Consider the following 24,931-nt stretch of genomic DNA (forward strand, 5'->3'; position numbering starts at 1 on the left):
CCAGCTTTGTGCCTAAATTACTTTAAGGCCTGCATGTATTTAAAGCCAAACTTACTTGTGTTACGCATTTATCGATTTGGATCTTGCAAAGAGAGAAGCAACTTCAATGAGAGCTAAGAAGCCTCCAACTTGTGTTTTCTGGCTGAGGTTGCAGTGATAAGCATAATGTTAACATGGTGCTCCTATGTGTTAAATGTTGTGTTGTTTAAATAAAAATTCTTTCCTTTGAAACTGAGAGCAAATTACTGAGATAACAGGAAATTCATAACATAGGACACTAATTCAAGAATTCACAGGTTTCTTCCTCACAATCCTATGTTGCTTTTTTCACTCCATATTTTTTCATTATTAAATTTTATCACATTAATATCCAACAGATGAAAATAATTATTTGGGTTTAAGAGCAGCTTAAAGAGAGGAACAGCATAATATCCCTGGAGATGAAAATTTGCAGTGTCTGGCCATGTACTGAGTAACAGTCACCTCCTCAACAAATGTTCATTTAATAAAAATGAACATTTTTATTAAAGCACATCTTTGAACCTTAACTTTCAAATGTTTCTTCATTCCACCAGTCTTTCCACATATTCCTGCACTGATATTTTGAATAAAAAGGAAGCCAGAAAGAGGTGTGTGATTTTGGTTTAATCATCTGCAGCCCTTCTGTGCATTTTTTAGTTGAAAGTTTGGCTCCAATCATATCTGCTGTGGTAACTGTGTTAAACTTCAGTTTAACAGACATAAGAGAAGTGTAACACCTACCAGAAACATGAGCACAACTTCCATCTTTCTCTTTTTTATTTAACCACATAAGTACATGTCAACAGTTGGCATAAACTTCATAAAAATACAGTACCTTTTTGTGCCGAAACACTAGTCACAATGTTTATATAAAGACTTTTTCCTGCTTCCTTGAATTCAATTAACATTTTAAAAAGTGACTTCCCAAAAGCCCTTTTTTTGTGAGTTTCCTTATAGAAATTTTTCCAAAATCTATTCTGTAAAAGTTAAAAAGCTAATGCATTTTCAGCCATTCTCCCTCACCCTCTCAATAAAACAGATTATAAAAAAATAAGATGTTTTAGAATACTGATCAGTTGTTATACTACTACTTTATCACAGGTTCCCATTTAATTGACACTGTTACAGGCGTGATGGATGGTGTCCCTATAACATCCAGGATCACCAGATGCTATTAGGGCTGGAAAGACCAGTCACACCAATAGACTGATGTGAACAAAAAAAACTAGTTGAAACAAATCCAAACCATGAACAACACACGGCGAAACATCTTAGACCTTAGCACTCTTATGATGCAGTAGAATCACAATTACTGTGATAGCTCCCAATGGCAATAAACATACAAAAATTCTACCAAGTCAGATAAACGACTAAAGGGTGTCCTTGCACTGGGTATCTCAGAAAGTGAGCTCTCTAGTATCTAATTATAATACTGGTGTGACAACAAGATGACAGAAAAACAGCAGAACCTGTCTAATGATGCTGGAGCAATTATACCCACACAACTGACTACACCCATAGCACAACTGGGTTAAATTTTGCTTTTCTTTAATGCTGATGAAAAAGTCCAGGCAGGATCTAATATATGGGGAAAGGAAAAAGGGCATTAAATTTTGAAAGTAATTTCTTATCAAGTTAGGCGCTGAAGGTCTAGTTAAGGCAGTGAAGGATTTATTTTAGTAACTTTCTAAGGCTATGACAGATTTTTCCTGAATAAAGCATTTTCCCTTAAAAATTTCATGTATATTATGCCAGCTTATTCTGAATGCATAAGAATGCTAAAAACCCTTGGACACTGAGAAGCTAAACTATTGCTTACTGCAAATATTACCCTTATTAGTCTTCTTTTTTAATATCAATAGGATTCCAATAACATGCACCAAAAAAATGAAGTTTCAAGTCCACCTACGAACTTTTCCATAGCTACTTTTAGCTCTTTTTGGATCAGTGTTAAATAAAATGTGCAAACATATAATCATTTGCATAGCAAATCTCAAGGGACTGACCCTGAAATAGAAATCCAAACTGTTAGGTTTAAGATATTTCTATAATCAGAATTCACTTAAAATGGTAAAAAATAAAATACACATTTTTCCATTTTAAGTCTAGTAAAAAAGGTATTTCTGATTTAGAATTCTTACAGTTACTAGTTTAAAGATTTGAAAGACTGATGCTTCATTGCATTGAAATGTTATTCCTTTGGAATCTTCAAAACTCTGTAATTGCTATTTTCAAATACTGTGATGAAATATGGCCTGGAATCCTTGCTCATAAGGGTACATAAAGGAATTTTTCCTCTATTAGCAGGATCTTCGACATCCCAAATTTCAGGCATACTGCAGCCAGGCCTAAAAAACAGGAATATGAAAAGGGAAATGAAGAAATGCTATAAAAGCCTCATGAAGCTTCATTCATAGTGCCCCATGAATACTTGATTGTGCCATCTGTATTTTTTAAAGTTTGTCTCTATACTAGAAAAATTATCAGATCACAAAATCAATAAATATAGCAGTAATTTAAAAATAGTATTGAGAATGGCTTTTGTGGTTATGCAATTAATAAAGAATTAATTTGGAAGAGGAAGCACATAAAACAACGCAAATTATGCAACACATTATACATTACCAGGGACCCTTAAATCGTCCTATAAAATGGAGGGTGATATACATATTGCTAACATTTCTAAAGAAAATTCAGGAAATAAAACACCTTAAAAAAGTAGTAATTCCTTGTTTTTTATAAAAGATCACAGCCAACATCAATTCCCTGTAAAACTGCCTTTCAAAGTTATAATAACTGTGAATATTCTAATTTTATCAAAGATAACAGAAAAGAAATTGAACACATACATTTAATTTTATTCTAAATGAAAAGAAAATGAAATCAAAAATCCAAACTAATTCTGCTCTGGAGGCCAGAAAGAGAAGGGGGACCAAAAACCAAGGGAGGGGGGTGAGGGGGGAAGTAAAAGCATAGCTCTTTCTGGAGAACATCTTAAATGTAACAAAATTTTTATTGACTGTTAGTGGCCATAACATTTTGGTGCTCCAACTATCTTTTACTCTGCACCTTTTATTCATACTAGGCTTTCATTATACACACACATCTGTTCTTGCCATCAGAGAATAACTGTTTCTTTCCTTTGTAATGACTTCTTTCCTTCAGGGTTTTACAGTGAAGTTTAAAAACTCATACCACAGAGCTTCCCAGGTTCACACAAAGAACACAGGGCTGCTAATGAGGGTAAAGTCAATTACATCAGTTACTATCTACAGATGCTGGACAAAAATGTATTTTAATAAATAAATAAACCACAAATCAAAATTTGATATGAATTTTAGACTACGTATTTCAGGAGTGTATCATTCTTGTGAGAAAGAGGGAGATTACTTACTTTTTTCTGCTTACACACAATGACTCTTCAAGGATGTAGTAATTCACTCCTAGTTTTATCAAATCTCTTTTTACTTGACTTGCAGGTTTTCGACTGTACATGGAATACACTACTTTAGTTCTGGCCCTTCAAAAAGAAAAATCTAAGTGTTAGCTGCCATAGAGCATGAAAATGTAAGCTTTAACCTTAGACTGGAGAGGAAGGCTTTTTTATTTCACAAGGTAACTATGCCAAAGCAAAGTTTACATTAATAGTGCCATTTGCTGAAGTATGATCACGTCTTCAGAAATATAAGGATTCCAAGAACAAGTTGTACAGTTTTTCTGTAGCAGGAGACAACTGTGTAACAAGATCCATGGTTACTGTGAACTGCAAGTGTAAAGATGTCAAAGCAATGCATTCACCATGGAATACTCAGGACTAGAAATGAGCTTGCTTGGACTTGGGTGTTTAGGAGGAATCAATCCTGTGCCAAGTCTCTCCACAAAAGATCCCCATCACTCTGGGTCACTATGGTCACACTGCCCTTGCTGGGACATTTTGAAATGAAGAGCACAAGACCTGGAGTCCACCTACAGTCATCAAGCAAAATCAGCCCTTGGACACTATGATCCTGTTTTGGAAGCAGATGACCTTTAGGTCCCTCCAAACCAGGTCAGTTCATATAATATCCAGCAATATCCTCCTCTGAATGTACAAAGCATGACGCTCTTAAAGCCTATCCATCTTCTGACACTTAATACAGGTATTGCCTGTACCTTATTTTTCCCATGATTTTGTAACTAGGACAGAATATTTCAGTTGAAAGGGACCTACAGTGATCATCCAAGTCCCACTGTCTGACCAAAAGTTAAAGCCAGTTAATGCCAGGCAGAGAACTAAGGACATAAGGCATGTAAAATAAATCCCGCCCTTTCTCTTTTATCCCCCTCTATCTTGCTGTCTTCTTGTGGTGTTGGATTTATTTTAAGCAGTTCCACCAAATTAACAAAAAAAAAAATAGATGCTACACTATTAAATTTAGTAAAAGAAATGCATGACCTTTTCAGATAAATCAATTTCAATTTAGGCAAATATCCTGATTTTGAAAATAACAAGAATACAAATCTTAGTAACTCCATCCCAAAATTTCAGCTTCAGTAATTAACCAATTATCACAAAAAATGACAGCCCATCACAGAAAGCTAATAGAAATAAATACACTAGCTATCTTGGAAAAAAAAATTATATCTGTCTACAATGTCAGGAGTAACTAGAATGAAGAAAGGATATAATTGAACTGATGAAATAAAATTCCTTAACTTAATTCTGATTTTGAAGTTTGAAGCCATATCTGTCCCTAGAGTGTATTCTTTCTGATGAACACAAATCCTCAAGAAATAATGTGTTTCCATTCTGACTGAAATAACAAATCCAGTTCTATGAGGTTTTAACAAATTTTACAATATAACACAGTGCCATTCCTACTGTGTATTACAGACATTATGAGAATCAACAGCAGACACAAAAACCCCTCAACTGTAAAATTTACCTTAATCCTGCATCTTCATAGTGAGGATGATTTACAATAGGACGAAGCGTAGACAATTTGACACTCGCCATTGTAGGCATTGCTCCTGCAAAAACTGCATCTGAAATACACAATCAAGGGCATTTTTGAAATGAGGAATCAAACAATTAGAGAAGCAATTCAATTATCTGAGCAGTTATCACATAGGAAAACCATGAAAGGGTAGGGTATGGCCTTTTAAAAAGGCAGTATGTGACATCAACAGGAAATGCACAAAATCAGTGTTTTACTTTGGGTTTTTTGTAACCTTGAACTCAATATAAGCAATTAGATAACTAAGCATCTAAGAATGGAAATTAACTCATTTTTCTTGAATGGGTAGAATAACATTATAACAACTCTTTCATCAGTGTTAAACGGGCAGTAAAATCTCAGTTCACTATGGCTTTAACATACATTCCCTCGAGAAAGGCAAGTACCTTGTTTCCAACCAGTTTTCTGACAGATTTTAGGAAAAGGAGGGGTGCAACCACAACGCACATAGACATTTTTAATTCTGCTCTGGAAAAATGCTGATCATGTACCCACATACAAGACCAGCATCATTTAAGTAAAAACCTATTTTAATTGGACTTGGCAAAGATGCTTTTGTTGAAAATACTCCACCAGTGGTTAGAACCTCCAGACCAGTAGCCAGGAGTCTAACAAAGACAGCTTCTGGTGCTTTTTTTCACTGGACATAGCTTTTATGTGGACAAGTAGACATGCCAGAGCTGCAGATAGGAGCAAAACCTCTGCAGTCATTTGTGACAGGTTCCATGGTTCAACCTCACAATAAATGGGGACATCCTACATTATTAAATAGTTCACCTTGTCTGGTATTGACTTGTATCCACTCTAGAAGTTCTTCCTGTGGCAAATTGCTAAATTCTCCCATGATGTTCCACTGAGTTCGAAGGTTTGCAGATCCCTCTATTGTCATCAATGCTAAAATAGCAAAGACCAATGTTTTGGGCTGGACTTTATAGAAGAGCCATCCAAACAACTGAAATGCAAGAATCAATTAATTCCTAGACAACAATTCTGTAATGTTGTATGCATAACAATTAATTTTTATTTCTCTATGAGGAATCTAACATATATTGCACTATAAAACATCTCTGCTATTTCTTCTCCACTAAACTCCAGATTATAATTCATAGTATTATAATATAGTTCAGAACATAATATTATATACAATATATACTGTATTTCAGAATGCAATTCCTAAGAATTACTCATGTTTAACAAATATTGCACATTACATTTGCAATTCTAAATAAATAAAAAAAGAATTTTAAAAATTCATATTAATGTAAACTTTTAGAGTTGAATGTCAAATCTCAGATATCAAAATCTGCAAGGAAAGATGATTCAATAAAGCTAACAGGACTTAAACAGTATTTTATCTCCTGTTTCTATCTAGAGTTTTTATCTGTGTATACAGATTAGAGATTGTAGGGCAAACTTTTGAAACATATTAGAAAGACAGACTTGGAGGACAGTAAGCTTAATGCTGCTTTATACCCCACTCTTTCCTTTCTTGAACTGGGGCTTGCATTGTTTCCTAAAAACAATTTGCTGGAGGCTCTAAGCAAATATTCATAAATACATGAAAAGGGGTAGTTAAAAAAGTAGTACTAAATTTGCTGTGTGGAAGCTTAATTTGAGCAGTAACACTTTACCACATCCATACCTGAACCATTAAATAAGAAAGTGTAAACTATATTTTTTTTCCCAATTAGAAGGCTCCACACATCAAAAATATCAAACCCCCACTAAATAAATACATTTCATTCATAGTACTGTTACTTGGGTTTTTTCAATTAAAGCATGAAACAATGAAAGAAAGTCTCTCAGTAGAAGCTCCCACAAGGCTGGCTACACCAATTAAGCAGTGTGTTTTATCTTTCTTATGAACTAACCACAAACTACCTCAGATTATTAAAATTCTTCAGCCACCTCTCAGAAAATACAGTATACTCTACTCTCATCCCTAAAGACTCACTAAACACTCTGAGAAGAACAGCAATACTATCCAGGGAAAGTTAATTTCCCAAACAGGCCTGACCACTGTGTGGATCTGGAAGGATGAAGTGAAATTAATTCATTCGTAGGCTGCTCTACATGAGCAAATCTCCCTTTCACCAACAGCTGCAAAAATGTCACTTCATTGACATGTCAGACTTGACAGTTCCACAACTTTTAAAATCAAAGAAAATTACATTACTGTCATGCTTTTATAAAGCCTCATTGATGTTCAAAGTCTCTGAATTTAGCACTATTTTGTTTACACAAGGAGCTTAGAATGATTGAATATACATGCAATTCAAAAAAAGCATTTCTTTCATTGGATGCTGTTCCTTATGTTTTTTGGGGTTTTTTTTTATCAATTCAAGGTTTTGGGTTGTTTTTTAGTTTTTTGGTTATTTTCCCCAAATGAATATTTTAAGTATTTCTCCAGCTATTTTATTTTGTTATCACAATTGCCACTCAGGATAGTATCATTTCCCTAATAGAAAGAGGAAATGCCAAAAGAGGCTGCAAATGGTCAAAATCTGAACAGTAACAACGAGAGATCTGGGCCTAACTTGAAGCACAAACAGTAAGTTTAATGACAAAACTGAACCAATCCCTAATTTAATTACTCCTCTCTGTTGAAGTTAAGAGAAGTAAAGGTTCTAATCACAGGTTTCTCCTACTTAAAATGCAGCTCTACAGAAGAAGGGAGTTACCCCCTTTGCAAAGATGCAACTACTTTATATTTTTATTTTATTAAAAATCCTTTCTTGAAAATGTGCTATGAAGTGAATTACTTTCCAATGAAAATCAACATTAGGTCACTTCTTTTCATCAGAAAGCATTCCAGACAATGAAAATACTCTTTATTAGAAAAAGAAGATTATCATTTTTATTGCCCATCAGCTGCCACAAGCTGCTGGTAATGGGAAAATGGAAAGTGCAGAGATTCACGCAATGGGCTGAAACAACACAACATACAAAATTTCTTTTCCATGTGCAAACAGTAATTTTTAGCCTCAAAAGAAATTAGATATACTAACATACCACTGCAGATAAGCTTTCATGGTCTGCTAGATGAAAGGATAGTGTTGACCTCAACTGCAGTAAGATAAATGCTTATCTTAAATTTGCTTAAATTTTTCTTGCATCTGTAAAACCGAACTGTCACTTATTAACTTATGCTCATTCAAACATCTAAAACTTTATCCAATGATATACTGTACTGAGTGTTAATAAATCATTTTGTCACAAATCTCATCTTCCTCCATCCAAGAAATTCTGGATCAGTATTGCACATACAATTAGATTTTTCAGCCTCAAAAAACCACTTCTCCTCAGCTGCCAGTAAGATAGAAAAAGCTCATTAAAAAACACTTCATATTTTCCTGGCCCTACAAAAACAAGCAAACCAACCAAAACAAGAACAAAAAAAAAGTTTTCTTATTGTTTGCTTAAGTCTTAGAAGTGATCTGCTCAATGGTGGCTCAACAGCCTTATGGGCCAGTGTTTGTCTACCATGCTGAAGCCAGTCCTGTACTGCCTGGAAGATTATCAGCCTCCCTCTACTAAAGCAAGCACACATCTGTCAGACCAGGAAAAAAATCCAGCTTGTCTTCTACAACTATCAATCAGCACCAACCTGGGAACAGCTGAACAGGCAAAAGAACATTCACTAATAACAGGACAAGGAAATCAATTTTATTTTCCCTTATGCTGTTCACCTAAAGTTGGATTCACCTGAACACTTCTCCTCAGGTCCACGCCAGGGCCAGGGTATTCCCAAGCTGTATTATGTAGTGCTGCTGGTCACTTATCCCTTTCTGCACAAAATAAATGTCTGACCTGCAGCAATCTAAAGCCCTTCCCTAGCACTCATGACCTGTTTCTTTCAAGCCAACTATGCCTCCATGATGCTGCAATGAAGGAATGAAAAGTTACTGGACCAGAGTCACCTGATCCAACAGGGGCAGCTCCCAGAAGAGCATCTGCAATTGCATCTCCCTGTGAAGCTTACTCTCACTCTACAATAGGAAACAGCAGAACAATCAAAGGGCCAAAATGCAGTTGGAAGCAGCAGATAAAAAAAATATTGACAAAATACTGTCCACTGTCCTCCCTTCCAATAGTTACACATTTATGACATGTGGCATTCTCTAAGATCCAACATGCAACAATTATGAAAAGCACCAGCATTCACAAACTGGCCTGATGACCTCAGCTGCAGTACTAAAAACACACAACAATCCAGGAAAAATTATTGAAATGTTATTACTCTGATGCTTTAAAAAAAAAAAGTCACCATGCAGCTAAAAAAATCAGCACAGATTTTACTGTGGCTCAAAATACATAAATACTTTTAGTCCTGAACTTCACTACAAAACTCTACTACTACTACCACCACCACAACCAACAGGGCAGAAAAGCCCATCAAGAAATATACAGTTAAAAAAGAACTAAGAACAAATCAACTTTGGACAGCATTAATCTAAATCCTAATTGTTATCTAGAAATTGGATGTTAAAAGAATATTTTTTCATTTTGTTCCTCTGACTTTTGAAAAGCAGCTTCATTTCAAATTACTCAGAAACATCTTATGAAAGTTCACTTAGAAAAATAACCAATGCAACTGCTATTGCTTGAACAACCAGACCACCTAAGAGGATGCCAGCATTTCAAGAACAACTAAGAGCTGCAAAACTGAACATCTATGAATCTTCCAGAATAGCAAGCATGTAGAGGAAATTCCTAAGTCCCAATACTCAATACAAGGTGGCTAAAGAAAGAGGTTTTGATAATTTCTTAGCGTTTTATATTTTAACTCTAGATACTAATTTGATTTTGGCAAACATGCGGCACTTTCACCTACGCCAAGTACATCAGGCATCAAGAAAGGGATGAGCACATTTAAGCAGACTGATACTGTGTAATCTGTCCAGTGTTATAAAGAACTACTCTTCTCTAAAGATCATTTAGGAAGCAGTTCAGTTTTCTGGGAAACAATTATTTGTTCAGCTAGCCTAACATGATATAGCTTTCTCCTCTTTGCATAAATCTGTCTCATTCACTCATCTTCCAGTTGTTTGACATGGGTATCAGCTGCTCCACAGACAGAACTGCCTTCACCATAGCACCCTAATTCTCCTTTAGACACTTTCTACAACACCACAGGGCAGTACAGGGTGACAGGAACCTCTGAAGGCTGGTTTGAGCATGGTCACCCAGAGCCAAGTGCCCCTGGTCCATGTCCAGCTTCCAAATACCTCCAAGGATGGACCTGATTCTTTGGACACTCCACCACGTCCCTGGCACCCTCCTAGTGAAAAAGTTTCCCCATGTTCAGAGGGAACTGCCAGCATTCCAGGGTGTGCCCATCGCCTCTGGTCCTGTCATTGGGCACCACGTGAAAGTCTCTGCTATTTCTCCCAGCTTTGCACCATCAGCAAAGTTGCTGAGGGTACCCTCTGCCCCACCATTCAGTCCATTAACAAAGACATTGAGCAGCCCTGGACCCAGCACCAGCCCCTCAGGTTACTGGCCTTCAACCAGACTTGGCACCACCGGTTTCTGGGCCCAGTTGTTCAGACATTTTTCAATCTACCTTTCCTGCCTGCTTCCCAGACAAAGGACTACTTACCCTACTTTTGCTGCATGTTCAAAGCTTCTAAAATAGCTATTTAAATAGAGATTTAATCACGTTCACTTCTCAGAAACACAGATAATGAAACATGGAAAGCCTATTATAAGACCTTTTATATCTGGAGGAAATCTAGTTAACATTTGATGTTACAGATTATTCAAAGTAGTAAGATTAAGTCTGAGTTAGGTATATGAGTTTTGATTTTTATGACTGAAATGTTTTCAACAAGCAAGACTGCAAACAAGACTTCTAGAAAGAATTAATAGGCAGGAAATATGCAAGGCAGTAAGCTCTGAAGAGCTGTGAAAACACAGTGTAAACAAAGAGAAACATTGGATAAAATTAATAGTCAATAAAAACTTGCAGTGGCATAGAGGTGTGCAAACACAGTAAAATCTAAGAGATGTCTCCCTGTGCTCAAGCTTGATACACAGCATGCTAACTTGTATAATAATGCAGTTGGACAAGTTGCATAAAGCAAGACTTTTGCTTTATTCGGGAAGAGGGGAGAATGGAACCATTTTTGACAGGCAATATAATCTGGTTTATTTTTATCTGGTATCCTCAGATTCAGCAATTACACACAGAGAAATCTGCTTTAGGACAAATATCTGTGTAATACTCTAAGTACTGAGATAGCTACAGGATAAAAAAGACCTTACCTGTTTTGAACACACCAAGGAAGCCATAATGCACAGATGTGGTGTTAAAAACAGCTTTAGTCTCATGATTAAAATCGCTAGGACACTGTATGCCAACAGCTGCAATGCATGGAATACCAGCTGAAAAGAAAAAAAGAAACCACAAGACACAGAAGCAAATTTGCATACTTTTCATTTCTGCCTGAAACACACAACTTCATTTTCAGTATAGCTTAAATGACAAGCTTGTCTGAAAGAGTCCAAGTCAAAGTAAAGACATTCATATTTCAGATGGTGATAATGACTTTCTGCAATCTTTTATCTCGAATGCTTGTAGTATGCTGACGAATGGAATAACAGGAAGGAGAAACATTATCAATAAAAGAAAAAGGAGCTAGAGAAACAGCTAGCTATTAAAAAAAACCTTAGCCATTAACAGGCTTCACTTAGACAACAACAGAATATGTAAAACTTCTTGTATAACCTCTTTATAGAAGTTAAGAGACCCTGCTTTTTAGTGCCCAAAATACACAAGTATGGAGTAAGAGAAGAAAACAAGATCATCCTTGATAATGACACAATCAGAGGCAGCTTGCTTTAGTATTCTAAAAAGCATCAGATAAGTCACTCATTACTCCTAACATTAATCTATGTCACTTGTCAAAGTGCTGTGCTAAATAGAGGCATTTTTGCAATCAGTGCTTTTATCTGATTGATTATCATAGAATCATTCAGGTTTGAAAAAGCCTCTAAGGTCATGTCCACTCATTAATCTAACACTGCCAAGTTCACTGCTAAACCATGACCTCAGTGCCACATCTACATGTATTTAAATGCCTTCAGGGATGGTGACTCAACTCCTTCCCTGGGCAGCCTATCCCACTGCTTGATAATTCTTTTGGGTATTTTTCCTAATATCCAATCTAAACCTTCTCTAAGGCAACTTGAGTTTAAACGATGACAGACATCTACCAACTCTCTGGGCCACCTGATCCCAGTGTTTCACCACTCACTGTAGTAAGATTTCTTCCCTATAGCTTGCCTAAATCTATCTGATTCCAGTTTTAAGTCATTATCCCTTGTCTTAATGGAACAGGCCCTGCTAAAAAGTTGTCCTTGTCTTTCTTATAGGCCCCCTTTAAGCAATGAAAGGCCCCACTAGTCTTCCTGCAGCCTTCTCCAGGCTGAACATCCCCAACTCTCTCAGCCTGTCTTCATAGGAGAGGTGTTCTATCCCTCTGTTTTTGTGGACCTCTTCTGGACCTGCTCTAACAGGTCCATGTTCTTCCTGTGCCGAGGGCTCCAGAGGGGGACACACTATGTTGCTTTGCAGAGTTTTACTAAAAAGAACCATATGTGTACTACAACATTCACTATGGCCTATCTCAAAATAGAATTTGAACATTACATGTCATGTGAAAACCCAGTAAAGGAACCAATCTCCTTCTCAGTCTCCATGTGGAAAACAGAAGGTCCAGCCTAGCTTCAGTGTCTTTTGGAACAGCTACAGTAAAAGCCCAAGATTCCTCTTTTGCACAATCGCCCCCATTAGCCAGTATATTCCTTTGTTCAACATTTCAGAGTTATTCTGGTGGCATACCAGACCCAACTTAAGACGAGGGAAATAATGATGTAAATCCACGTGAATCAGCATCAGCCCATTGCAACCTGCATTTCAATACTGAGTAGTTACATTAACACAGGAATAAAATTGTGCAGAAAAAGAATCTTACCTCACCATGGTTAAAACGTTCTTCTCTGAAAAAAATAACAACCCAAAATCCATCATTATTTATGTACAGAAGAAATGGCTTTATATTAAGATAATCTCTAATGGCATCAGACAATGCAACTAATCTGGTAAGCATGAATTGAGTGTCAGAATTTTTTTTCACCCCTCTACGCAAGTTTTGAAATAAACTGCAAATCATAACTATCTTCTTCAATCCCTGTATCTATTTGGAAATCTCGAGTATTGATTTTAGCAGGTTTTGTTTAATTAATTCCATGAGATGAAACTCTGGTACGTTTATAACCAGGAAGAAATTAATGGGGAAAAAAGAATTTGTATTTACTATATATAGTAAAAAAGCAAAAAAAGCACATAAATACTGCTTTAGGAAAAGAGCAGAAAAGTAAATCATTAGATATAAAATCTATGCATAAATGGATTAAGATGTCTAAAACATGTTAGATAACTTTTGTTTTAGTTATAATATAAAAACACCATTTGCAATACATCCATTCAGTTACTGAACTGCACACAACTAACCTTTCAAAAAGAACTTACAAAATGTAGAATTCTGAACTTTGTAGCATATAGCAAATCGAAATTCAGTTTTACATTAAAAAAGAAGACAATACTTACTTTTCATATCGGCCTGTGTGAGATAAGGAGCACAGAACATATTTAATTGCCTGAAGAAAACAAGAGACAACAAAAAGTATGAACGTACTTTCAAAATCATTTTGAAGCATTTTCAGCATTTGCTAAATTAAACTACACCTGGGTAATCTCTTTTTGAGATAATGCTAAGATAAAAGACATGCAATGTTTTAGCCAGAACTTCTTTTAGAGGATGTTTAATTAGCCAGGCAGTTAGCAGTTATCCCATCTGTTCCTGTGCAAACTGTAAGTTGTTTTTACACAAATTATACATAATCAAATTTACAAAAACAGTTATAAACTCCAGTTTAGTATTCATCAGCTAAATAACAGAAATTTCTTCTAACTGACACAGGACTGGACCTTTGCAAAAAGCTTTGTAATGAGAATACAGAAATTTAAATACATGTTCTTGAAAACCTGTGTTTTTCTGACTGTATTGGGTTTACATGTCAAGGTTTCAGTAGCAGGAGCATCGCAGGGGTGGCTTCTGTAGGAAGAGACCAGGGGCTGCTCCCATGTCAGAGAGAGCCAGTTCTAGACAGCTTCAAATCAGATCTACCACTGGGCAAAGCTGAACTCATCAGCAACACTGGTGGGGCCTCTATTGATAACATGTTTACAAAAGTAACTCTGCAGCATGTTTAAGAGAGAGCAGCAAGAAAACTGGGAGTGAAACGAGACTCAAGTCACCGAGGGTGAAGGAGAGGGAGGAGATGCTCCATGAGAACAATGAGATTGTAGCTTTTGGAGAACATCACCACAGTGATGTAAGTTGTTTTTTTTTTCCTCTGGAGGGCAATGAAGTTATGGTGGAGCAGACAGAAATTCACCTGAGACCTGTGCAGGACCCCATGCGAGAGCAGGTGCGCATGCCTTGAAGGATGCTGCAACCCACAGAAAGCCCACAAAGGGAACAGCTCCTGGCAGGAACTGCAGCTTGTGGACAAGAGCCCACAAAGGAGCAGGTTTTCTGGCAGGAGCTGCAACCTGTGGGGGACTCATGCTGGAGCAGTCTGTTTCTGAAGAACTGTACCCCACGGAAAGGACCTATGCCGACCCCATTCTTAAAACAACTGCAGCCTGTGGAAGGGGCCTATTGAGCCTGGGGATGAGGAGAAGATGGTTTTAGTTTTTTGTTTTCTTCTTGCATTTTATTTTTAATTCACAAAATATTTAATTTGATCTTCCTCAATTCATGACAGTGAATCAGAGAGTGAGGCCCCCAATAAGTGTACTTATCTTGACCCATGATATTTTCTACTCTTCTTCCCCCATCATAGTGAGGGTAAGGAATGGCAACATGGCTTGGCAGGCACCTAGAAGTCATCATATCAATTTCTTCCCATATAAAATAAATAAATAAATAATAAATAAATAGTAATCCCTTCAAAAAAAAAAAAAAAACAAACTGAAATGTAAGTTCAAGGTAAAGGTGACTCACGAAATCAATCACTTACCCTTTTGATGATTACCCCAAAAACCACCAGAACAACTGGTAATAGCAGAGTCTTTGTGTATCTTACTGGAGTCTAAAATGGAAATCAAGTTCATTAATTGCTTCCCTTCATCTGTAATTATTTCAATCACCATTTAAAATAAATTAATATAATGAGACCTTTCTGGAGTAAAATGTAAATGTAAACTCTACTCAGCAATCATACTAAAGACATAATACTAGGGTCATCAGTAAATTATTTCCAGTTCTTTGGCAAGCCATTCAAAGATGAGAAATAGATTGTATCTCATCTGAATTTGAGTACTATAGGTTGACTAATCTATAAACATTCTAAATGCATATCTAGGAGTGATAATTTAAAAGAAGTCTATTAATGCCATATGATGAACCTTCAATGCTGTTCTCTGGTCTAAACTTATCACATAAGGCCCTTGCAGCTCTCAGTACGCTTTCCATACACTCAAAACCAGGTACTGAGAGCCCCATAAAATCTTGTTTGCAGAACTGTAACCTTTCATTTATTCCTGAGGAAGCATTTCTGTCACTGAAGCTAGCATATATCTTAGATTTAAAATCAAAACACTGCTTCGGTTTAAGTTCACTTAAATGCAATAAACCCAATTAAATTTAGCTTTAGTTCATTAATTTATCTTTTCAAGTATGTATTTGAACTTATGATGGCAGTAGGAGGTGTGGTTCTGAAATGTTTTATGTTACAAATAAAAATAAAGCAAGAAGTTCCCTCTACCAAAATCACATATTTTAACCAAATTACCTCTTTTTCCATGAAGTCAAACTCAGCAGCGCAGGTATACATTAATGTATCAAAATCCTTGTAGCCAATAAATTTAGATTTCAATATATTTCCTATATGAGCCTGGGAGGATACACAGGAAACAAATACCAAACTGCAGTAAGCAAAAACTGTCCTGTTTTCCATAACCAAGTAGTATAAATATGAGAAATTACACTGTATTGAGAAATATTTTTAATTAGAACAGAAGTTTGTATCACTTACAGTATTATTACAAGAGCACCAAAAATCTACTTCCAGTGTATTAAATAACATCTTTGAGTCTAACACAGATAGTATGGTGTTAAATAAAAAGCAGAAAACAGAAAAAAAAAAAAGGGTGTTATCACTGTGATCGTATTCAGCAACACCATAGTTTTGCATAGTCATATTTAAGATGTGATCTTGGTTATCTTTTACCGCCTGATACACATCTGCAGACAAGTTTTGAACAATAGAATAAAGGGGGTGAAATATAGCAAAGGCTGTACCTGTTACAATAATCATTTCAAAACTATCCTGAAAATTAGTTTCAGAGAAAAGTGAATTGACAAACTGAGTAAACAAAGGTGTAGTTAGAAGATACCCAAGACAAACAAAGCCCTATAAATCCACATTTAAAAACAAACACATAGAGCATTCACTAAGACAAAAGTAAAGATATTTGTGTTTTTGCAAATTTTGGTAATAACATCTCAAAGTGATAATACATAATGAAAGAAAAAGCAAATATACAATCTCTCTCTCACTTCTGTAAAACAAATTCTGGAAATTCAGGAAAGTATATCAGTAAGATGTCAAAATCAAATATTAGGAGTGACAAGATTTTTGAAAGATACCAACCAGATACTCTCATAATAGAACTTACATCATCAGCTATTCCAAACACAAGAGAAGTCAGGTATTTCAAGGTGACTGTCCCAAATAACCAGGCACATCCTTCAATGACCTTGAAAAATATATTTAGAATTAAATTGATGTCTTTAACTTTTACAAATTTTTTCTTTTTTAGAAGGCTTCTTAAATTTAGCTACTACTTATAAACTCTTCTATGTTATAGCTGAAATAATTTTGTGCCACTGCTTTAAACTACAGCTGTACTACTGCATACAACAGTGCAGCAGAGGGGGTAGAAAAGTTATCTTGAAACAGGGGCAGCCTCGCTGTCTATTCCATCTGTTTTGAACATATCAGTGTGTAAGAATTTTTCCTGGACAAGAGCTGCTCCATAATATCAGGTTGTGCTAGCCTGGTAATTCAAATCTTTGGAGGAATTTGCTGATTTATAGCACCATCTCAAGATTATCTGAGGTTAGAAGTTGATGGAAATATATACAAAGCATGTCCAGTTACTACTTTTAGTTATGTATCAAGTTTATTCCTGTACCAAGAAGGTTAAATTCTTGCAAGTGTAGCTTAATCTAGCAAATTCTTTATAAAACTGGATCAAGTGAACAGGCCAACCTGTCCCAGTATCTTGTATTTGGGACTCATAGCAGATGCCTTCAGAGAGAATGCAACAAAAAACTGATCTTTGCCCTAATGTAACCAGGGTTTTATGTGATGAAGGGCTGCATTCAATCATCTCATTTCATGGCTGCTAAGAAACCTAAATATCTAGGAGGTATCCTAATCCTTTATTGAATGCCTCTGGGTATTTTTCTTCCACAGCAACTTTCTTATTCCTTATAAGCTTATTGCTGCTACCATAAGGGGCACTAAAAAAGTTATAATTATATTTTACTTTTCTTCACTGGCTTTGTCGTATTTACCTTTATTTTACAAGATGTAGAATTCTAACATATTTTAAAATATCAGCTATTTGGTAAATCTACATTAATAATTATCTTCATACTCAATGTCAATAGATTTTGGGGGACAGCATTATAGTTTTTAATTTTTTTTTTTAATGTAAGACACATTGACTGAGACTATTGGCAATATTTACAATGCTACATATGAATTTACAAAATAAAAAAAAAGAAATTCTGCTTTCTCTACAGGTCCTTCTCTGTGATTTCCATCAAATATTCTCCTTTTTAGTGCCTGCTCAGTAATGAATTGCTATGTTCAGAGAACTTTGTGTAAGAATAGTGAGATTTCCCTGCTGAATGGTAGCACCTTATTCAGGATCAATTATTTTATATACATTTTTAGGCTGGTGATGGTCTTTCGAAAACTTGCCATTTAATCCCACCCTTTGTTTCTGACCTTCTAATGTTCATACCTTATCTCATGGAGTTTAGTTTCTTTTATAGTTCCAGTTAGACAGCTTCTCCAAAAAGTTCCTGAAATTTATGTACAGTACATTCACCCACACACCCTTATCTACATCCTTCAGAGGAGTCAAACACTTTTGCAAGGCACGACTTCCTTTGACAAAGGCTGCATTGGATGTCTCTCTGCAAGTACATACAGCTTAACACCTTCCTCATCATACAAGTTTTTATTCTTTTACAAACCCAGATTTTTTAGTTTGCCGTTCCACAAGTGCCTTGGATCTCCGTTTCAGAAAACTGACAAGAAATTTGCCTGCACTCTGATTTCCCCTGGTACTACAGCTAGGTATGTAGCCATGCACTGCAGTTTCCTATAAATATTTAATTCCTTCCTATTCTAATTCCTTTATAATAGCTGTATGAATTTCATCCAGTTTTGCTAACAGCTTACCCTTCACCTAATAAGAATGCCTGTCTTAAGTCAGGCATAGCCTTGGTAGGCTCCCATTTCAGGTGTTTTTACATGTTAACATTATGTCTTATGCAGCAAGTCAATTGTCATGTTTTCTCCAGTGTTACATTTTATTCATAATAGTTTTGGGAGTGTTCTCCCTGTTTGGACATGACTTCTACTCTCCAACCTCAACTACACACTCTACAGTGTTTTACTCTGACTTGCTTCCCTATGCAATTTTAAGATGTTTGCTGTTGTCATAAAAATATCCTTAAAAAATTCTATAGATAACCACATTTTAGTGAATATCAAGTGCAGTACCTTAATCTCCATTTCTGCAAGCACTGTTACCCTTTAACTTGCCTTTTCTAAATTGACCTTTACTTTAAAAGGATTTCCATACAGATCTTAGGTTTTGTAAACACGTAAAGTTGTCAATGTGAAATTAAATGTGTTGCCATTTAAAGGTTATTTCAGCTTTCTGATATAAATGTGTGTTTATGCTCTCTTTATTTCTTCAGGAATTTAACACTAATTGCTGGGAACACTGACAATTTATTAAAGACAGTACTGCAGCTACATCCCTTGATTTTTAATTATTAGAAACAAAACCAGAAGTTGTTTCTGAATTTGACAAAAACAAACAAAAAAAAGTCATAGTTTTTCCCTGAAATTTCAAAATATTCGAATTCCTTACCCATACATAGACTTCTCTTTTGCGCCTTTTCAAGACTTTTGGACTCCATTCAAGAATTCCCTAATAGAAAAAAAATTAATGCACATTTTCAGGTAACGTAATAACAACAAGCTATTCCCCTACCCTGAATGAGAGGTTTTTCCTTTTGGTAAGCCTATCACACCATATGCTTAGTTATTAAAAAATCTTCCATAATTAATACAACCTGACATATGAATATATATAGTATGATTTCACCCTCCACTAGCAAAACTTGCCAACAAAATAACTCTTACTGCAGTTCGAGTACAATTATGGAAGACTACTTTTCTCCTGAACAAGTAAGGAGATTCTGTATTATTCAGTTCTAAGCTTCTTTAAATCAAAACCAATGGGAAACTGAGTTCTGTCTCCTTCTGTGAATGACAAGAGACTGAAGCAAGAATAAAATAAATTACTGGCAGCATTAATACAAACAATTTTCAAGTCAGGCAACAGAGCATGGAAGGTGGTAGGAGTCACTCCTTTCTGTTTCACAACATGTTCATTTTATGACACAAGAAGACCCATTTTAGGCTAATTTGATGAACAATGTAATTAAAAGCTTCTAGAAATCCAGTCCATATGTGAGACTGAGGCCAATACAAGTATCCAAATAACACACAAACAACAAATACTTTTATCAAAGCAGAAAACAGGCAAGGAACTCAACAGGTTGAGAACTCACCTCAACCCGTACTTAATATATAATTACAAAAGCTGCTACAAGAAACTAGAACAGATTCATAACAAGCAAACTGTACCACAGCAAATATGCAGCCAAGGCAGTCTACTACTAGCATAGAAACGGTCTAGTGAGAAACTGTCACACTCTTGCTGACAAAATATAAACAGACAAAAAGAATCAGAAATAAAGACGATTTGCAGCAAGCTAAATAGGTTCATAACACTTTCTCTCCTATTTCTTACATAAATCCTTTATGAGGAACTGTACAAAACTGAAAGAGCTTGTGGGTTTTTTTCCTATTTAAAGAAAAATTAAGATAATGAATAGTGAGATGATGAATCTTCAGTGAGTAATTTTGCTAACACAGTGGTATGATGCAGCAGTTTCAAACATTGTTAAACCACTGTTTTATATGGCTTAGTCATTTGTTCTGCACTAGAGGATTTACTATCAATAAGACGCATTTAAATGAAGCTCCTTCTTGCTCATGGTTCTTGTTTTACAGTTACTCTGGTCAAAATTACATACATGGTATATTTTATATTTTAATAAAAAGAAGAGAACTATAAAAGTAGAAGAGCTGAGTCTTAACTGAATTGCTCTTATGAAGAGGTTTTGGTGTAAATCCATGATTTCTTGAATTAGTATTTACCCCTTCACCAGATATCTTTATGGTCTAATTCTGTTTTTCACGTGAGAGGTTCCTCATCTGTCTGGTAGTGCAGCAGCTGCACATTTTACATCAATACATATATAACAGTACAGCACTGCAGTCTCAGCACAGCATATGATCCTTCTTAAACAACTTACCGAGATAACTACTAAAGATGCAGCATAATATGATGTCAGTAACATTGAATTACCAAACATCAGAATAAAACACACCAGAAGAGATACCTGAAAGAAGAAAATAAAAATTATTCAATTTAAAATAGAAAAGGTAAGGATTACCTAATGTGCTAACAGCTTTAAATTTAAAAACACCTACTTTACAGTAAAGTGCAATCCTGATACACTTGCAGATTTGTTCTGAAAACACTGATTAGGTAGCCAAGTGTAGATAATTGTTTTAATTTATTCATTAAAAGTATGCAAGAACAAATCCTGGTCATAGGATAAATTTATGTAATACAACAGATAAATTTCTGAAGCTATTTCTAACATATTAATTTTTTTCTACATTACTATATTAGTTCTCTTCATCCTGTTTGTTACACTTTAGAATTCTGGACAAACGTAAAAATTAATAGAATGTTTGATGTCTTCTTTCTTCCTAACTGACAAACATTTATTTAAAACACAATCACCATCAAAGTCAAGGAAGCAGAACTCTGTCTGAACATATGCACCTAATTCAAGGCTGAAATACAACTTTTATCCACCATACTGATCTACTGTGCTCTCTTTTTTAACAGAAAGCAATCTGAATTACATTTTCCAACTTGGAGGCCAAAAATCAATAAGCAAACTTTGTCTCCTTTTATACACAGGAATAAGGAAAAATAACACAGTAATTTGCAGACTTTTCTACTCCCCTCTTCAGACTTTCATTTTCCACAGAAGGAGGAGGGTAGGAGGGAGGCAAAAATTGAAAACACCACAAAACAGACTGGCAGTTTACCCAGACTCAATAAGCTGTCTCTGTAACATGACTGTTTATCTATCTGAAAATAGGCTATTTATGGCACTTCAGCACCTAAATGATGATATAGTTATTGACATAAGCCAGAAAGCTTAAGTATGTCATCCTGCTTCTGTCAAAAAGCTACCAAAGAAATCTGCTTATTTTGTCCCGGATTTACATGAGAAATAAATCACATAGAACTTAACATTGCCTTTAGTTTATCATTTACAGTATTTCAAAAAAATGTTTTAAAACATATGAAATATAATTTAGTTTCTTTTCTGGGGAAATAGTCTCCTTTCATCCACTGAGTTAGCATAGCATAATATTTTAGCATAAAATATTTTTAAACACCATCACGTTTCTTAAAAAAACTTGTCTACATCTTCCTTTGTATTTCAAACTGTAACCTCACTTCAAAAAGCAAAACTTGATCATTATCTCAACTTTAAAAATTAAAATCAGGTATTATGCAGAAACTTACAATCTTTTACTTATCATTTCCCTTCATTCTTGACTTTGTCGCACAGTTTTGAAAAAAAAAAATTGGTTTTCAACTTAAAAATTTATTTTCTTGTCCTCCTTTTTAAGTGTTTCCCCAGATAGTTAAACCACAAGATCTCTGCATGGTCAAGACTACAGCAGTTTTCAAAACCCAATTTTAGTTCCAATCCAGACCCTTCCCTCCCCTATCACTGCATGTTTTCAACCTTTGTGCAACTAAGGAAAACACTTGAGACAAATGGTCTCTATTCATGCTTTGACCTGTTTGAGAGGACTTAAGGTTTATTTTAAAAAGCATTACCATATGAGCAGACAGTATCTTCTGTAATTTGCTGGAGTCAATATAACCCATAATACACACCGCAAATAATGAAGCTATCTAAAATCAAAAGTGAAAGGGAAGTTAAAACAATTTCCACTGGTGTACTCCTTCATGCAAAAGAATAGATTATTCTAACAATCATTAACTTTTATTGCTAGTTTTTGCTAAGTACTTAGGTCTTTTATAATTATCTCTTTCAAAAATCCTGTTCTGGTGCTCTAAATAAGAATTATCAAATACAGTTGAATATTTACGAAATAAGTATTCAACTTTATAAAAATCCAAGTCACCAAAATACAGCACTAACACATTACCTTTCAACTTTAAATTTAGAACAACATTTAAAAAAAACCCAAACACAAAAAAACCCAAACCAAGCAAACAAAAACCCAAACCAAATAAACCAAATCAAACAAAAATGGAAAAAAAAACCCAACAAACAAAAAACCCCAAATGAACCAAAACCAAAAAACCCAAAATATACCAGTCAAAACCACAAACTAATTACTCATTAATTCAAAGTTTTCAGCAAAGTATGGAAACATCCACAATTTGCTGCTGAGGAAAATAAGGCCTGTTGACTTATGGATTAGACAGCCTCTTAAAAGTCATATGGGAAATTAATGAAATTATGAAGTGAACCTGAATTTTCAAATTTCAGGCTCAGTTTCTTGAACAGGTTACAGTGACAAGTTTCTTTCATGCACAATCATGCCAGCTATTACATGCCATGCAAACACTGGTTTTAAAACTTTTTAACAGCCTGATCAATGCCTTTTATTTTTGTGCTTCAAAAGACAAAGTTTTTTTTTTTTCTTGTTCTAAGGTACTGATCTCAGGCTAGAGGCTGTTTATGTGGGAAAAGTAAATATTTTTAGATCTGGAGACAGAATGATAAGAGGTGTAAACAGTCAACTTTTAAACTAAAGACTAGCAAGATTGATGTGGTAAAGGGTAAGAATCTTTCCTGACAGCGAGAATGAAATCTGGCTAAAAAGGAAAGTCTAGTAGTGAATTCAATGGCTGTCTATACAAAGCAGTCAATTTGTCCAGGTTAGACAAAGAGGCTATTTAGAGGTGAATATGGGCTTACCTGAGTTAGAAGAACAAACTGAGCAAACTGCCAGGGAAGCATGAAAAAGATATTAGAAACACACAGTGCAATCAAGCTTCCTGTATTAATACTCGGAATCCTTGGGAAAAAGAGACAGAATAGGCATCAGTAAGTACAATTACACAGGTGTTTGCATATAATTGAAAAGTACAATAGAAAATGCAATAAAAACACAGCTACCTTGGAAGATAGCTAGCAATATTGATCAACTACAAACAACACTGCCCAAGTAAATTTAATATCTTTTTTTCTTGAGTTTCCATGACAACAGCTCTGATTCCTTAACTGTTTGATGACTCACTGGTTACCAAACAAGTCTTCTCCTGGCAGTATGCAGTAGAGCAGGCCAAAGCATGTCATTTGCAAGTGCTTCACCTTCTTGTGATGACTCTATAGTCAGGTCACAACCATTTCCATTTCAGCTGAAATCACAACTGTTTCAGAATGGTCTGCATTTGAAAGTGATTTAACTCCTCTGTCTCACATTTCTTCCATATTTACTTTCTGCTAGGAATCCTGAGTGATGTTTCAGGGAAGGAGACAATGACAAGTATATGAAACTCATCTGTAACTGAAACCCCAGTCTATTCTTCATGTCTGGAAATAAATGCTATTTAAAATATTTAATCCTGTGTTGATTCAAGTTCAATTCTGAGAAATGTCATGTTTCAAATTTCACTAAATTCTAGAGAGCACATATCTTTTCCTCATATAAAATCCACAAATTAGTGACAAGCATGAAATACTTTTGCTTTAAACATCAATAACTACAAATCAGTATGACCTAATAAAGGAAAATTGGTGGTTATAAGTACTAAGTTCAACTAAATCATAAATACATTGTAAATCTGATGCAATGGACTTGGTGGAGAAGCCCTTAAGTATGAATGGTCATGCTTATTTTCTAAAACAGAGGCACGACAGTAATAATCATGTTGCAAGCCAGAAATAATCACGGAAAAGCACGGCTAATGAACTCAAGAGCATCCCTGCATTAACGTAATTAGACTGCTCTAAATCATTGAACTAGTTAATGAGACTAGTTAATTAGTCATAGAAAACTGCAAGAACATACTAGCTTATGGGTGCCTATAGCATCCTTTGTTGCAAAGCATGGGCTTACTCTACGTGCAGCCAACATACCACTCTCCAAGAGGGACAAAACCAATTGATGAAGTATCAGCTTGTTTCTCATGGGAAGGAAGGGACATCAACCAAAAAACTCTGATTTTTACTTTGGACACGTATTTGTCAACACAGTAATTCTGATTTTTATGTTAATCATGTCTTCAAGTTGCAAAGTTTTTCCTTTTAATAAGTGAGTAATACGACTGCAGTTCTACTGGTGCAGCGTCTGTAATGTAACAGCCACAGGAAAGTTTCTCTGTT

The 24,931-nt window shown here is 35.4% G+C and overlaps 1 protein-coding gene across 1 annotated transcript in view; it reads right to left on the minus strand.

Annotated features, from left to right (window-relative positions):
• Positions 1–780: 780 nt before the first annotated feature.
• DPY19L1 (dpy-19 like C-mannosyltransferase 1) overlaps positions 781–24,931 on the minus strand; it is a 44,409-nt gene continuing 20,258 nt past the window's right edge. Inside the window, exons 10-23 of the mRNA XM_036404746.1 lie at positions 23,522–23,621; positions 22,408–22,485; positions 20,789–20,875; positions 19,273–19,332; positions 16,771–16,851; positions 15,885–15,986; positions 15,111–15,182; positions 13,633–13,682; positions 12,998–13,022; positions 11,286–11,405; positions 5,796–5,970; positions 4,947–5,046; positions 3,416–3,541; positions 781–2,369 (exon numbers count right to left, since the gene is read on the minus strand). Of these exons, the coding sequence (XP_036260639.1) occupies positions 2,213–2,369; positions 3,416–3,541; positions 4,947–5,046; positions 5,796–5,970; positions 11,286–11,405; positions 12,998–13,022; positions 13,633–13,682; positions 15,111–15,182; positions 15,885–15,986; positions 16,771–16,851; positions 19,273–19,332; positions 20,789–20,875; positions 22,408–22,485; positions 23,522–23,621 (1,333 nt within the window). The 3' untranslated portion in view covers positions 781–2,212. The remainder of the gene's footprint in view (positions 2,370–3,415; positions 3,542–4,946; positions 5,047–5,795; positions 5,971–11,285; positions 11,406–12,997; positions 13,023–13,632; positions 13,683–15,110; positions 15,183–15,884; positions 15,987–16,770; positions 16,852–19,272; positions 19,333–20,788; positions 20,876–22,407; positions 22,486–23,521; positions 23,622–24,931) is intronic.

Source organism: Molothrus ater, chromosome 1, assembly GCF_012460135.2.
Source record: "Molothrus ater isolate BHLD 08-10-18 breed brown headed cowbird chromosome 1, BPBGC_Mater_1.1, whole genome shotgun sequence".
Classification (NCBI taxonomy): Eukaryota; Metazoa; Chordata; class Aves; order Passeriformes; family Icteridae; genus Molothrus; species Molothrus ater.